The sequence below is a fragment of the Synchytrium microbalum genome (genome assembly GCF_006535985.1).
Source record: "Synchytrium microbalum strain JEL517 chromosome Unknown SmJEL517_scf0038, whole genome shotgun sequence".
NCBI classification, from domain to species: domain Eukaryota; kingdom Fungi; phylum Chytridiomycota; class Chytridiomycetes; order Synchytriales; family Synchytriaceae; genus Synchytrium; species Synchytrium microbalum.
The window spans coordinates 90,560-103,306 of record NW_022158387.1 but is presented as its reverse complement, the minus strand read 5'-3'; the positions used below and the strand labels follow the sequence as shown (position 1 = coordinate 103,306).

The following is a 12,747-nucleotide window of genomic DNA, read 5'->3' as shown; positions in this document are numbered from 1 at the left end:
AAGTGAATTTGCCTGCAGTATTACTATCGAGGCTCTGCCAACACAGCTTTAGGGGTAGTGGATATCACGGAAACGCACCATTCGACATAAACCTTATTTTTGCAAACTGCCCCAACTTGACATGGCTCAAGTTGACAGTAGAAACCGCCAACATGCAAATGCTACACGATATAATAGTTGGCATGACAAAGCTAGAGGATCTCTCATACGCCATCAGCTCCACTAGGAACGTTTGTGGTGACAGTCTCTTAAAGGCATTACAGGAACAAGATGGATTGAAATCACACCATTTGACATAAACCTTATTATCGCACATTTCTCAAACTTGAAATGGCTCACTTTGTCAGTAGAAACTTGGAGTAGCCAAGCAGTCCACGATATCATAGTTAGGATGACCAAGCTAGAAACGTTGACATACCCTCGAAATGATGTGAACCGTGTTTGTGGTGATAGTCTCTTCAAGGCACTAGAGGAACGACAGGGTATAGAGAAGGTGTCTCTGCTTCGACTACGGATATACTGTCATCTGGTGTTCTCAGGTGATATTGTAAAAGCCCTTGAGGAGCAAGATTCCTACCTAAGGAAGAGATTTGAAGAGAGGATAAATGGAATCGCTACTCTTGATTGTTATACACGCTGCCATATCAAAACATCAGAGGGTGATGCGTGAGGCTTGAAAGCACACATGCCAGATAAATGCCAGATGATATTAATTGTACAGCAAGTTTCGTATTCAATACAGCAGCAAGAGATGAAGATATTCAGAATTGAATGCCCGTGCAATTTGGCCCATGAAACCATGCCTCGCAGCGCGAAAAAACGCCGAAACTCTGACGTGTCGCAACGATGCCAACACTTTCATTCATCAACAGTTTGTTAGCGAGAGACAATTTTACGACAGAAATTAGCTGTAGCAAGGCTCTTTATCACGGTACGCTCATTGAACTCAACTCAGATCACTCATTGTGTCCATACTCTTGAAAAGCGCGGCATCCAAACCGCAAAAGGGATCCTTCACTCGCAAATCACCTCGTTCTATATGTTTCAATGTCTTTATTCGCATGATTGGAACCATAATACTGACATTCTACCGCACAATTTTAGATGGACAAGCTCAAATCTGTATCAACGCTCCTAATTTCTGGGCTTACCATCATGACGGGCTCGTCAATCATTCTTGGAGGTGGAATACTAGTAATTGATCCAAACATGATTCTCAGACATGAGGAGGTTCTTTCCTTGGTGGAGAGGTTGAATTTGGTATGGTCTCTGACGTCTGAATTGGTCAAGAACCATAAGCAAGTGACACTTGACTCAACATATAGGAACAAACGCCTCACATCACTACTGCAACAGAGTCGCTAGGATTCACATTGTCGGGCGCATTGATATCTCTTCTGGGATATTATTATGTCAGGGCAGGGTTTGACCGTAACGTGTTGTTTATCGCGTCGACTATTTCTGGACGACTGGCACTTGCGCTTGTCATTTTGACGCTTGTGAGTTTACGAAAGTTGCCTAGCTGGGTCGTGATACTGGCTGCTTTCGAGGTAAGGCATTGCTGAGAGGTTTGGTAGTAAAAGTTTAAATGTACTGACTGTGGCTACGTATTCAGGTCACTGGAGCCACTATAACATACACTCTACTTCCAAACAAGGCGGTCGAGGATAGCAAAAAGCAACAGTAAACTCAATGCCGACTGTTGTGTATTTAAATAGAATATACTGTAAATGATATCTGATGCTAACCAACACCCGGTCCTATACAATTCTCAGACCTCTAGTCTCTATTTACGACTATGTTGCAATGTTAGAACTCAATTCTCCAACATTCGTCAAACGTGAGACACTTACATTATTCTCTTCCAACTGTTTCAATATGGCTTGGATTTGGGATTCTTGGATGGGAGCAAACTTGACGGGATTGTTTGGCAAATATGAATCATACAGAATGGAATCTGAGACAGATAGCGTTGCACATTGGGCTGCTAATTTAGCGAATAGTGGTCTTTCGTGAACAAACCTAGGTGATTTGAGAAGGAATCTGAGTCACAGGGCCTGGACTCAATAGACACGGTGATATTCAAACCTACATATGTAGTGAGTCCTTGTTTGGCACCGAGTTTTCTATGGGAACCGTCCAGCGTCATTGAGGACAGAGTTTCTAAATGTGTCCTTCAAATATCTCTCTCACCATCAAGCTTAGAGAGTATCGATTCCTTGAAGCACTCCTTGACATATTTGAGTACATGAGAAATTAAGTCCTTGCGTGGCCTCCATGTTGGGAAATGATGGGATATGTCCATGTTTCCGAATCGGTCAATCAATGGGTGGAACATGTCAGTCAAGAAGGTCACTGAAGGTGCCAGCTATTAAAATGTTGAAACTGCAATTGAGTTTGAAATGTATGCAAATGTCCGAATCGTGAAAGCCAAACCTGTGGATATGACTCAGGTATCTTGACAACGAATTTGAAGACTCCTCGAGCGTAAAATCCCTTGTGGATGAAGAGACAACCATACCATTCTATTGACAGAAGGTCAGTTCAGTCGGTCATCAGTTCAAACTGACTGCTTCTCAGACGGCTGATCATCGTTCAGCAGGTCAGCTTGACTTTTCTTATGCATTGCTTTCCAACAACGTTCATCTTTAACGTGGATACCATTCAAATTATCCGGCGAGGGCATGATATAGATCCCTGGCGGACATTGACTTGGATGTTGTAGGTTTTTGCTAAGTTGAAAACGCCGATCAAATGTCAACACATTCAGATGCAAACTCAATGGTGATAGTTCCACCTTACAATTCAATCAACAATTCATATCTCTTGAAGTATCGCGTATAGAATCCAGACATGTCCTGATCAGCTTTAGCTAAAAGTCGAAATGTTAGATTGTGAAGCTTCGCAGTAACAACGATGCCAGGTACATTACTGGACTCACGAGTCTCATCGTTCATTCCAGGCATAGATTCACTGGATGCTACTGCCGCCATGACGGTACTTGAGATGTTTTCGAAAGTTGAAAGATTTAGCAAGTTAGCACTGACTGCACGCGTTTGGTTCTTTTAACCACCTTTTTGCAGCTCAGACGCGTCAAAACATTAAGGATTGAGAGTCAATGCGACCATATTCAAACCTCAAACTCAAACGATGCGCCTAGCTACAGAACGACACTATATTCAAAGAAGCTGCAGATATAAACAAAGCTATTTCACAAACCTACAAACCAAAAAACATTCATAGAGCACCACTGAGCACCATCTTTATTGACTCGTTCTCTTGCAAGAATCTTTCCAGCATCACGCAACAAGACCTCATCAACGACCTTTGGGGAAACGATTGGGGTGGCTGACATATCAGCAATACCAAAAGTCTTTCCCAATGTAGCGACACCTTTCGATTGCTGGGCTTGCCATGCTTCACCCGTCAATACTTGAAATAATGATGCTGCAGCTTAGGTTCCAAGAATGTTGGAGTCGATACACAGTGAGTTCTGGCACCGTATGTACGGTAAAGTGGATTAGAAGGGTCGTATACTTCGGGGATGTTTGGTTGCAGTGGTTTGGTTGAGTGGACGTAGCCGTGGAAGCCTGGAGATTGAGCGATCGGTTTTGGGGGATTGTGTTGGTGATGTTGATCTGACATTGGGATGCGTTTCGTGTATTTCTTTGGTACATAACTATATAGAAAGCGCGTATTGTAAGTTAAAAACTATCCTTCAAAGTTCAAATGGCCCATCTGCACAATCGTCCAATTTCCAAACATCGTACAAAGGCCAATATGGCATCGAATGTGACTCAGAACAGCATAAAGCTGTTTGCAGGGAACTCACATCCTGATCTGGCCCGCCTTATAGCAAAGTAAGCTTACCCTCCTTTCTCCTAAGTCGTTTATGGAGCTTGTCACAAAAATTCATTTTTTTGAGCGCAAGAGATAAACAGTTTTTAACTGGAATGCGTTATGGAAAATAGGCGATTAGGACTCGAATTGGCTAAATGTGTGGTCCTCAAGTACTCGAATCAAGAAACTTCTGTTACTATTGGAGAATCTGTTCGTGATGAAGATGTCTACATCATTCAGGTAGGTAGAAGTGTCGTTTGGGCCAGTGAAGGAAGAGTGGAAGAAGGGAGAGAATGTTAGCTTGAGGTTGAAGAAGAATGTCGGCTATTCCCTTTCTTCTGGTAAAGCTATGAGGGTGTTTGGCTCGTCCTAGCCTGCATACAATCCGAGCTTTGCAAACCCAGTCTCTCTGTTATTCTTCGCTCCCACGCTTGTTTTTTTACTCTACCATCGTCTCCTACATCTCACCGAACCTTACACCCATCCCATAGTCAGGCTGCGACGAAATCAACGACCACCTAATGGAACTTCTCATAATGATCAACGCATGTCGCTCAGCTTCCGCCCGCAGAGTAACAGCAGTCATACCCGCATTCCCATACGCACGTGCTGATAAAAAAGACAAGTCGCGAGCACCCATCACTGCCAAGCTCGTCGCAAATATGTTGACCATCGCTGGATGCAACCATGTCATCACAATGGATTTGCATGCGTCTCAGATTCAGGGATTCTTCAACATTCCTGTGGACAACTTGTATGGTGAACCCAGCATGTTGAAATATATCAAAGAGCATATCAATGGATGGCAGACGGCTGTTATTGTGTCGCCGGATGCGGGGGGTGCAAAGAGGTAAGAGAGATGAAGTAATATTGTTGGAAGTGGTAGAGTAGTAGTTGGGTTGTGTGTTTCGAGGCGTCTCGTCATTGTTTACCAGAAGGTTTCTTTTTTTCTCCCTCTTTCCTCTCATCTCCTAACCTTACACGCATAGGGCAACATCCATTGCAGACAAACTCGATATCGATTTCGCATTGATTCACAAGGAACGTAAAAAGGCCAATGAAGTATCGCGAATGACTCTTGTCGGTGAAGTTCGTGGTCGAGTGTGTATCCTCGTAGATGACATGGCAGATACTTGTGGGACATTGGGCCTCGCTGCAAAAGTATTGATGGATGGTGGTGCTGTCAAAGTATATGCTTTGGTTACGCATGGTGGTGAGTGCCATACTGATATAATCCATTTTTGATACCTTGCTTGATGCTAGCCGCCAAAAAGACCACTGAGGATTCTGATGAACCCATCATTTGTTTCATCGACTCACATCCCTCCTACTCCTCCTCTGAATCGTATAGTACTATCAGGAAAAGCAGTCAACATCATCAACGACTCGGTACTAGCCGGTGTCGTGGTGACAAACACAATCCCGCACGAGTACAAGAAACTGTTATGTCCGAAATTGGATACCATTGATGTATCTGCTACTTTTGCTGAAGCAATCAGAAGAACTCACAATGGAGAGAGTGTCTCCTTCCTGTTTGCTTATGCTCCATCATAATAGTAAAAGTGGGGAGGCTTGTAGGGTTAGAGGGTAGCTGAAGAGGTGGTTGAAGATATGTTGGTTTGAAGTTGAGGTCTTTCTTTGCATGTATAGCAGCGCATTCATTTCATTTACAAAAAGGATAGAAATTTCTTATAATAACCTGTCAATCGTCGCAGTTGCGATCGTGTCTTAAGACGAAGGAGCCATTTTTCAGTTTTCGTGTGTCTTTTCTTTCCTAATGGAGGCCCGACGACATCAGCGTTCCGTTGCATGTTACAGTCGTTGTTCTTTTTTACTTTTTCTATGGTACAAGAGTTTTCTACACTGTTTTTTAAACCCCACCAAAACACATATTTATCTTTCATTCTCGAAAGCCTCCTTCATTTTTAGACATCAGTTTTGGCCTTCTTTGCCGCATCTGGCCCACTTTCAACAGAGACATCACCATCTGCTTTACGCTTGGTAGCTGAAGCAGTCGTATGTGCTGATGGTGCTGAAGTGCTGATACTTGCATTCTTTTTCGATTTTATCAATCCGGTTCCAGACAAGTCATTTACGACAGTAGCGACCTTTTCACCTGTGGATGCATCTCCTTTGGCTTCTTCAGATTCAGCATTCAAGAAGCCTGGTCGAGCTTGAGCTTTCTGACTCATCAAGTCGGTGACCTGGAGAGAAAGGGAGTCGACGAATGAGAAGGTATTCAGGTCACAATTGGCGCAGTATGTTGGAGGCTTTTTGCACTCCTCCTTCGACGAATGCCAACTCTAGCAAAGACATCACACCAGGATTTTGATCGTACCTTTTCAGCCATTTCAACCAAAACACCCTCCATTTCAAGTATTTCGGATTTGATGGGATCAGTTTCTTCTTGATCCACTTTTCCTTTGCCTTTTGCATCCACTTCAACACCAGCATCTTTGAGTTCTTGTTTCAAGAGTTGAATGCGTTGTTCGACAGCGACGACTACCAATCTGACTTGTTTGATGGCTTCGTCATATTGATTTTCATATTCCAATGGCAAAGCAAGTTTATAGTGGGCTTCAGCCAATTCACGATGAGGAGCATTCACCATCTGTTTGAGTGCGATGGCCATTGCATACTCCTTGATGGCTTCCTTATAGTGACCTAATATGCAAAGAAGACGCGAGTGAGCGATACGAGACGAATACGAGACGAGGTGGTTATGAACCATGTTATGCGAGAAGCGGTTCTTTTTTGTTCATTACGAAACTCAAACAACATACCGGCATCAAGACTGATATCACCCAACATCAATTCAACATCACCCAATTTGGCCATGGCTTCTGGAGTATCCATCTTTGTGTAGATGACTCGACACATGTCCAAGACTTCGAATGCCAATTCCATATCATCCTTGTCACCGGCTGGAGCAGCAGCAGCTGATGATGCAGCACCACCTTCTTGTGGTTGACTATCGACTGGCAAAGCGTCGGTAGCAGGAGTAGCTTCTTCTCCTCCCTCTCCTTCAGCTTCCTCGGCTTCAATGTCTTCTTCACCATCTACACCCCATTCTTCATCATCGCCCTCAATGGCAAAGTGACTTGCTGGTTTGCCTTGAACTAGAAGATGTCGATGTAGGTTTAGATTGTGAGTAAACGCCAGATCATCATTGCATTGGTGGTGTTGACGAAGAAACCTAGACTATGAGATTTCTAATGATGAAACAATCACTGTTGATGACCACATACCACTTTCCAAGATCTTTGCATCTTGTTCAACTTCGTCTTGGGCAGCGGTAACGTCTGTTCTGGAACCTCCCAGAGCACTTGCACGACTGACTGCAGCCGTCAAGAGAGTTTGACCATAGATGAAGTAGGCATCGGCACATTCCGGGGCTAATTCACCATATTTTTCATTCCTATCACAATATGATGGATAGTTAGGTTTGTTCAAGCAATACATGAAGAGCAAGCATATGCTGCGCAGATCAAAACAGCACGTTGTCTTCAACAGTCTGGCCAACGCAATAAGATGTAGCGTAACCTACATGATTTCAACCGCAGTTGACAACAAGTCCAATGAAGTATCCCAGTCAGATAGAGCAGCCTTCTTCTTGCCTTCAGCGAGCATTCTTGGAACATCATCAATGCTCCCTTTTGATGGCACTCCAGCAACGACATCACCACCACCAGCAGTAGCAGTAGTAGTCGTGTCTGATGATACATCCATAGCGGTAGATTGGGCTGTTGTCTCTTGAGCTCCAGTGCCACTGTCTGCAGCATCTGCGTTCTTCATCATTGCAGCTTTTTTGGGAGGAGAAACCATAGTATCGTCGGCAGGTGCAGTGATCATATTCTATATAATATTATTGAACTGTCCCTTGTGTCCTTTTTGGGTCTAGTCGAGGGTACTCGTGCGATATTTTGTTTTATGGAAGTTGACGGGGAGAAGATCGCAACGAGACTCAGCTCAATCAAGAATAGAATCTAGTTTGATATACATTTATATGCGATTTACACATAAATCAGGGCAGATCAACTTGTGTTTGTCTATTCAATACAGTAGGCGTTTTCTTTCAACATTCAAACAATCGTGAATTACGAGCTGTACAGCAAACCAATCTCGTAAAGAGCCCGTCTAGAATTGCATTCTAATGTATACATAACCGATTCATAGGAAAGCCTTGCTTACGTATAGCACAAACATCAAAAAGGAAGCTCGAGTTTAGAGCACATAGGAATGTCGGCATTTGCTCATATCCAATGCCCAAACCAAACCTGCGTTGCAGAGGGATGTCCTTTCGCACATCGTCTCAACCAACAGCCTCCCTTACCGTATTATATGCCTCCATTGCCCCCGATTTACAATCAGTATCAGCCAATAACGAGACCAACGACATTATCTAGTGATACTCCCTCTACCTATGGTGGTAAATCTCTAGCAGAACTACTCGCTCAGCTATCGCAAACTCGACGAAATCTATCTCGGACTGACCCTGTTGTACCCAGTGGCAGTACTTCAAAGAGACCTCATGAAGATATGAATTCCGAGGCAATTCCTGTTATCAGTGATGATGATCAGCAGGTCAAACGGGTTAGAGCATCTCTGCCTAGTATCGATTGTCCTGATGTGCCAACAACTGTTGCCCCAGTGGAGGTGCCAGAGTGTAGCAAGCACGTAGATTCAACACCTTTGAAACGTGATGAGGTGTTCAAACCTGCTATTGTACAGAAACCCAAAGAACCAGTAGTGATTTTAATCGAAGATGATGATGATACACAAGTCAATACTCATGTGCACAGTCCACCAGCTAAGGCTCTCGTCAAAACATCGGATAAGACGGTATGATGATGCCCTTTTCTCTCCGCGCGTTGATCCTCACGGTGTTGTGGTGTTCTTTAGGAATCAGCAGATCGAAATGGATTGCCCAACAAGTCTTCGCCTCCGTCATCTAAATCACCACCATCATCGAAGCCGCCATCGTCATCTAAACCATCATCGTCATCGAAACCAGAATCGTCACCTAAACCGCCGTCGTCATCTAAACCACCATCATCATCCTCTACTGCTCCTACATCTAAACCATCGTTGCAGAAACAAAAACAACCAAGTAAAGTAGCACCCGTGACCGCAACATTGCCTCAGGTGCCACTCGACAACACCAGTAAAGTACCTCACAAGGTCCGAAACAATGTTTAAACTGATTACTATAGTGGCACATTTGAGCTAAAAAAATTGTATTGCAGGTCCGCAACAACGTATTGAATGGACTATACGCACAATTTTGTCGGATCTATGAGCCAATCGTACGAAAACTGCCAAACGTTGCTCATGAACATGCTCTGGCTCAGGAAAAACTCCTCCATCATACATCGACCAAGACTTCGTATGTTGGAGCTGGAATTTCTCTGTTGGCAAGGTTGAAGACACGACCTGTTGGTGAGTTGAAGAAGCCTTGAAAGCAATGCAGGCTCTCACATCATTTCTCCTGCGCCCTTTTTAGCTGTAGATGAATTGGATATTGGGCTAGATGGAGAGTGGGTGGCAAGGCCTGCGGTCACAAAGGTAGACGTTGGTATGCGATTGAACTATGTTTAATTAGCGTCCAGGCCTTGTTGCGAACTCTCTTCCAGGGCCGGATGAAAGACATTTTGCTCACACGAATCTCTCGTGTCCTACTAGAGCGTATCAGCCAATACTGTGTTCCAAAGGCAAAGCTGGCTGAAATGGGCTATTTCATTGAGGAGGAAACACAGAGTTCTGTCTCTCTCGACGCTTTGAAGACTCGAAAGCAAGAGTGTGACAGGTGTCGAACTGTGCAATTCACTCCAACAACATTTGCACCGACCAGTGCCTTGGCAACTGAGTGTAAATATCATTGGGGTTACTCTTATAAGGATAAGCCATCAGGGGGTATGAAGCTGAATGAGCATTTCCCTGTTAAAGAGCCATCTTTCTTGGTTTCCAGCGTACATTAATATTAACCTCATCTCTCTTTTACGTAGGAGAACAGTCACGAAGACTTTATAGCTGTTGTCAGCAGATCGTTGGTACAGCAGGATGCACTGAAGGCCCTCACACATTCAAACTCAAGGCTTATTCAGATTTGAATGCTTATGTTCCATTCCGTCGCTTGCCAACTCCACATCAGAAGAGTAAGAGACAAGCTGTACTGGCTCTAGACTGTGAAAGTAAGCAGAATAACATGATTACTGGATCATTCGCGCGGTTTTTTTTGGGTGCTGTGTTGAGTTATTCTCATATTTTAGTGTCATATACTCTTGCTGGAATGGAAGTTACTCGAATCGTCGTGATTAATGCATCAAATGATGTGTTACTTGATGAGCTCGTTAAGACCAGCTACCCTGTCATTGATTACAACACACGCTTCTCGGGAGTTTCCTCTGTTGAAACAGCCCAATACGACCTCAATGGCATATATGACATGTTGAGTGAATACGCTGATCAAGACACGATTCTTATTGGGCATGGACTTGAAAATGATTTGATTGCCCTCAGAGTAAGTAACAGGGCTGGCGACGGTGGCTTCGATGTCATTGTGGTAGATTAACTGACGCTTTTTGGCTTTTGCTAGTTGATACACACCAAGGTGGTTGATACCGCCGCTGTGTTTCCTCATCCAAAGGGTCTTCCGTTGCGATACTCCCTCAGAGTGCTTGCTCGAGAAGTCTTGGGCCGACACATTCAACAAGGATTTGACGAACATGATCCATCTGTCGATGCTAAAACTGCTTTAGATTTGTGCCGAGTGAGAGTCGAAAAAGGTAATACCATAAAGTCAAAGTAATGTGGTTACAAATTGGAACAGGAGGAGGTCTTCGGGGCTATTGTCTGCAGGAGGCCGCCTTAGGCTGGAATAACAAAAAGCACACAACATGTATACTACCATACTATTTCTATTTCTTTCGCGCAAACAGGTCGAAATTTTGTACCTGGCATTTTGCAGGTCGAATTTTGAAATCGCACATCGCCTGTCGTCATATGAAGCAAGCCAAATATCAGAATTCCTCAAGATTAGTCATGTTTTATATTGTAAGCAAATTATATATACGCGCACTTTTCCTCATTGTCACCAAACCATCTGTTTCTGCACGAGCCATTTTTAAAAGTATCTCCATGTCCCATTGTTTAAACTGTTCTTCCTTAATCATGCAAGTCCTCACCAAACTATCACTATATATGTTATCCCATTGTCCCTCTTCCTCGTATCTTCATCATCGTCTTAGACCACCACTAACTCTAACAGCACTACGTTGTCCAGGCCTTGGCGACGTAGCTCTAGAAGTCAATCGCGACGAGGCCTGAGAAGGAGCTCTAGAAGACGGTCGTGTCGAGGCAGGAGTAGGAGCACACGATGCCGACGAGGCAGCCAACTCCACAGCCTCTTTAAGTGCATACAAGTCGAATTGTCGAGGTAGACTATCCGTTACAGCCTTCATTGAGAAGGTGCTGATGCTTTTAGATGTTGCTGGTGTGGGAGCCATGCTGGTAGTATTACTAAACAAGGATGACTGTCCCTCTGCGGCAGGAGCGATTTTGCCGCTGGGGATTGAAGCTGGTGCTGAAGATTTACGTAGGATTGGAGCGACTTTGGGCTTTGGTGGGATGCCGATTATTGCGCCTTGGAAGCGTTCAGTGAATTTTACTAGACCTGTTTGCGAAGTAGAAGAAAATGGTGGGATACGATTCTCGCATCGCCACTGACGTTTGCTTTGGTTTATATCATACCTCCGGACAAGACACGAACATTATCCCATCCACGTTCCAACAAGAAGATGGCGACAGATGTAGCAGGACCTCGAGATTCACCATCGGTATCATACACGATAATGGGAGAAATAGACGGTGACTTGTATGCTAGCAAAGTTCGTGAAATCTGTGTCATGGTTCGTCCTGGTGTAGTCGATGGATATGAACTAGATGTTACAATGTGACTATGAAATCAAGGATGTCGGATGAGTTTCACACATACAACAAAAAAAGGTAATAGTTCATGATAATCTGCTCTACCATGTAGCATAATCATCCTTATCACGAACATCCAACAACAAGAATGGTAATATCCCACTCTCTGAGATATCAGCTGAAGTTGCTGCTGCTGTTGATGATGACATATTAGTACCATTACTATATGAATCCAAAGAATTAGAGAGTTCACTAGATGGAGGTCGTTTCAACAAGTCAGCGACTCCATGTGCTTGTGGGTTGTTGGTGCCAGCGTGTGGTTTCATGGCTTGCACGATCGAGATTGGAGCAATCTGTGGCGATGAGGGGGTAGAGGATGGATGTAGACGGCGTTCGTATTCTTCGAGATCATATTCTGTTGTTGAAGAGAGGAGGAGGCGTGCAAGAGACTAGGGGTCGTGTGAAAGATGAGTGAAAAGCATATTGACGGCTGCGATTCCTGCCTTTTAAAGGAGGACAGGAACGTACAGCTGGTGATATACGTTTGAATGTTTCGTCTGCGTTTCCAGCAATCTCTCCATCTAAATCGTCACAAAGAAATTTGGGTTTGAAAATGTTCCTTTGCGATAACGAAATGGTTTTTTAATGTTGGCGGTTTTTTAACTAGATCCAGTGCCAGATAGACCAGTTCCAGTAAATCATACCTCGTTTCTTTGCTTCTATATCCCGGACTTTGTTTGCGAGCGAGCTTCCGGTCGATACAGACGCCCTGCAAAGTGCGTGTTAATAAGGTTGTTTTGAATGTTGCATTTTTCGATGAAGGGGAAAAGCTAGAGTCTGGGCGGGCATACCTAATGTGTGCATATCTAGGATTACTGGGAGTCTTTCTGTCTAGCACCTTCTGGTCTCCTATAGCCTTCTTCATTCTTTGAACACGGAAAGCACGATTGACCAAAAGTCAAAAGTGGGGGTGCGTGCGTG

General features: G+C 44.0%; 5 protein-coding genes across 5 annotated transcripts; 2 read left to right on the top strand and 3 right to left on the bottom strand.

Annotated features, from left to right (window-relative positions):
* Positions 1-1,790: 1,790 nt before the first annotated feature.
* SmJEL517_g04910 (uncharacterized protein) lies at positions 1,791-2,993 on the bottom strand (the record flags this gene model as incomplete). The annotated part of the gene is made up of 8 exons (XM_031170838.1): positions 1,791-1,796; positions 1,854-2,022; positions 2,093-2,126; positions 2,194-2,368; positions 2,437-2,525; positions 2,662-2,732; positions 2,803-2,872; positions 2,942-2,993. The coding sequence occupies 8 exons, from the start codon at positions 2,991-2,993 to the stop codon at positions 1,791-1,793; spliced, it is 666 nt and encodes a 221-aa protein (XP_031023184.1).
* A 787-nt stretch (positions 2,994-3,780) lies between these two features.
* SmJEL517_g04909 (ribose-phosphate diphosphokinase) lies at positions 3,781-5,394 on the top strand (the record flags this gene model as incomplete). Its single annotated transcript, XM_031170837.1, has 5 exons — positions 3,781-3,860; positions 3,972-4,080; positions 4,332-4,690; positions 4,830-5,028; positions 5,104-5,394. The coding sequence occupies 5 exons, from the start codon at positions 3,781-3,783 to the stop codon at positions 5,392-5,394; spliced, it is 1,038 nt and encodes a 345-aa protein (XP_031023215.1).
* Positions 5,395-5,765: 371 nt separating this feature from the next.
* On the bottom strand, positions 5,766-7,692 carry SmJEL517_g04908 (uncharacterized protein; the record flags this gene model as incomplete). The annotated part of the gene is made up of 5 exons (XM_031170836.1): positions 5,766-6,044; positions 6,179-6,504; positions 6,624-6,959; positions 7,089-7,258; positions 7,388-7,692. The coding sequence occupies 5 exons, from the start codon at positions 7,690-7,692 to the stop codon at positions 5,766-5,768; spliced, it is 1,416 nt and encodes a 471-aa protein (XP_031023214.1).
* Positions 7,693-8,079: 387 nt separating this feature from the next.
* SmJEL517_g04907 (uncharacterized protein) lies at positions 8,080-10,648 on the top strand (the record flags this gene model as incomplete). The annotated part of the gene is made up of 8 exons (XM_031170835.1): positions 8,080-8,682; positions 8,743-9,021; positions 9,087-9,279; positions 9,344-9,415; positions 9,523-9,753; positions 9,846-10,031; positions 10,110-10,360; positions 10,436-10,648. 8 exons carry the CDS (start codon positions 8,080-8,082, stop codon positions 10,646-10,648), a joined length of 2,028 nt encoding a protein of 675 aa, XP_031023194.1.
* Positions 10,649-11,075: 427 nt separating this feature from the next.
* SmJEL517_g04906 (uncharacterized protein) lies at positions 11,076-12,691 on the bottom strand (the record flags this gene model as incomplete). The annotated part of the gene is made up of 6 exons (XM_031170834.1): positions 11,076-11,512; positions 11,590-11,795; positions 11,872-12,215; positions 12,295-12,347; positions 12,471-12,535; positions 12,618-12,691. 6 exons carry the CDS (start codon positions 12,689-12,691, stop codon positions 11,076-11,078), a joined length of 1,179 nt encoding a protein of 392 aa, XP_031023193.1.
* Between the last annotated feature and the right edge of the window lie 56 nt (positions 12,692-12,747).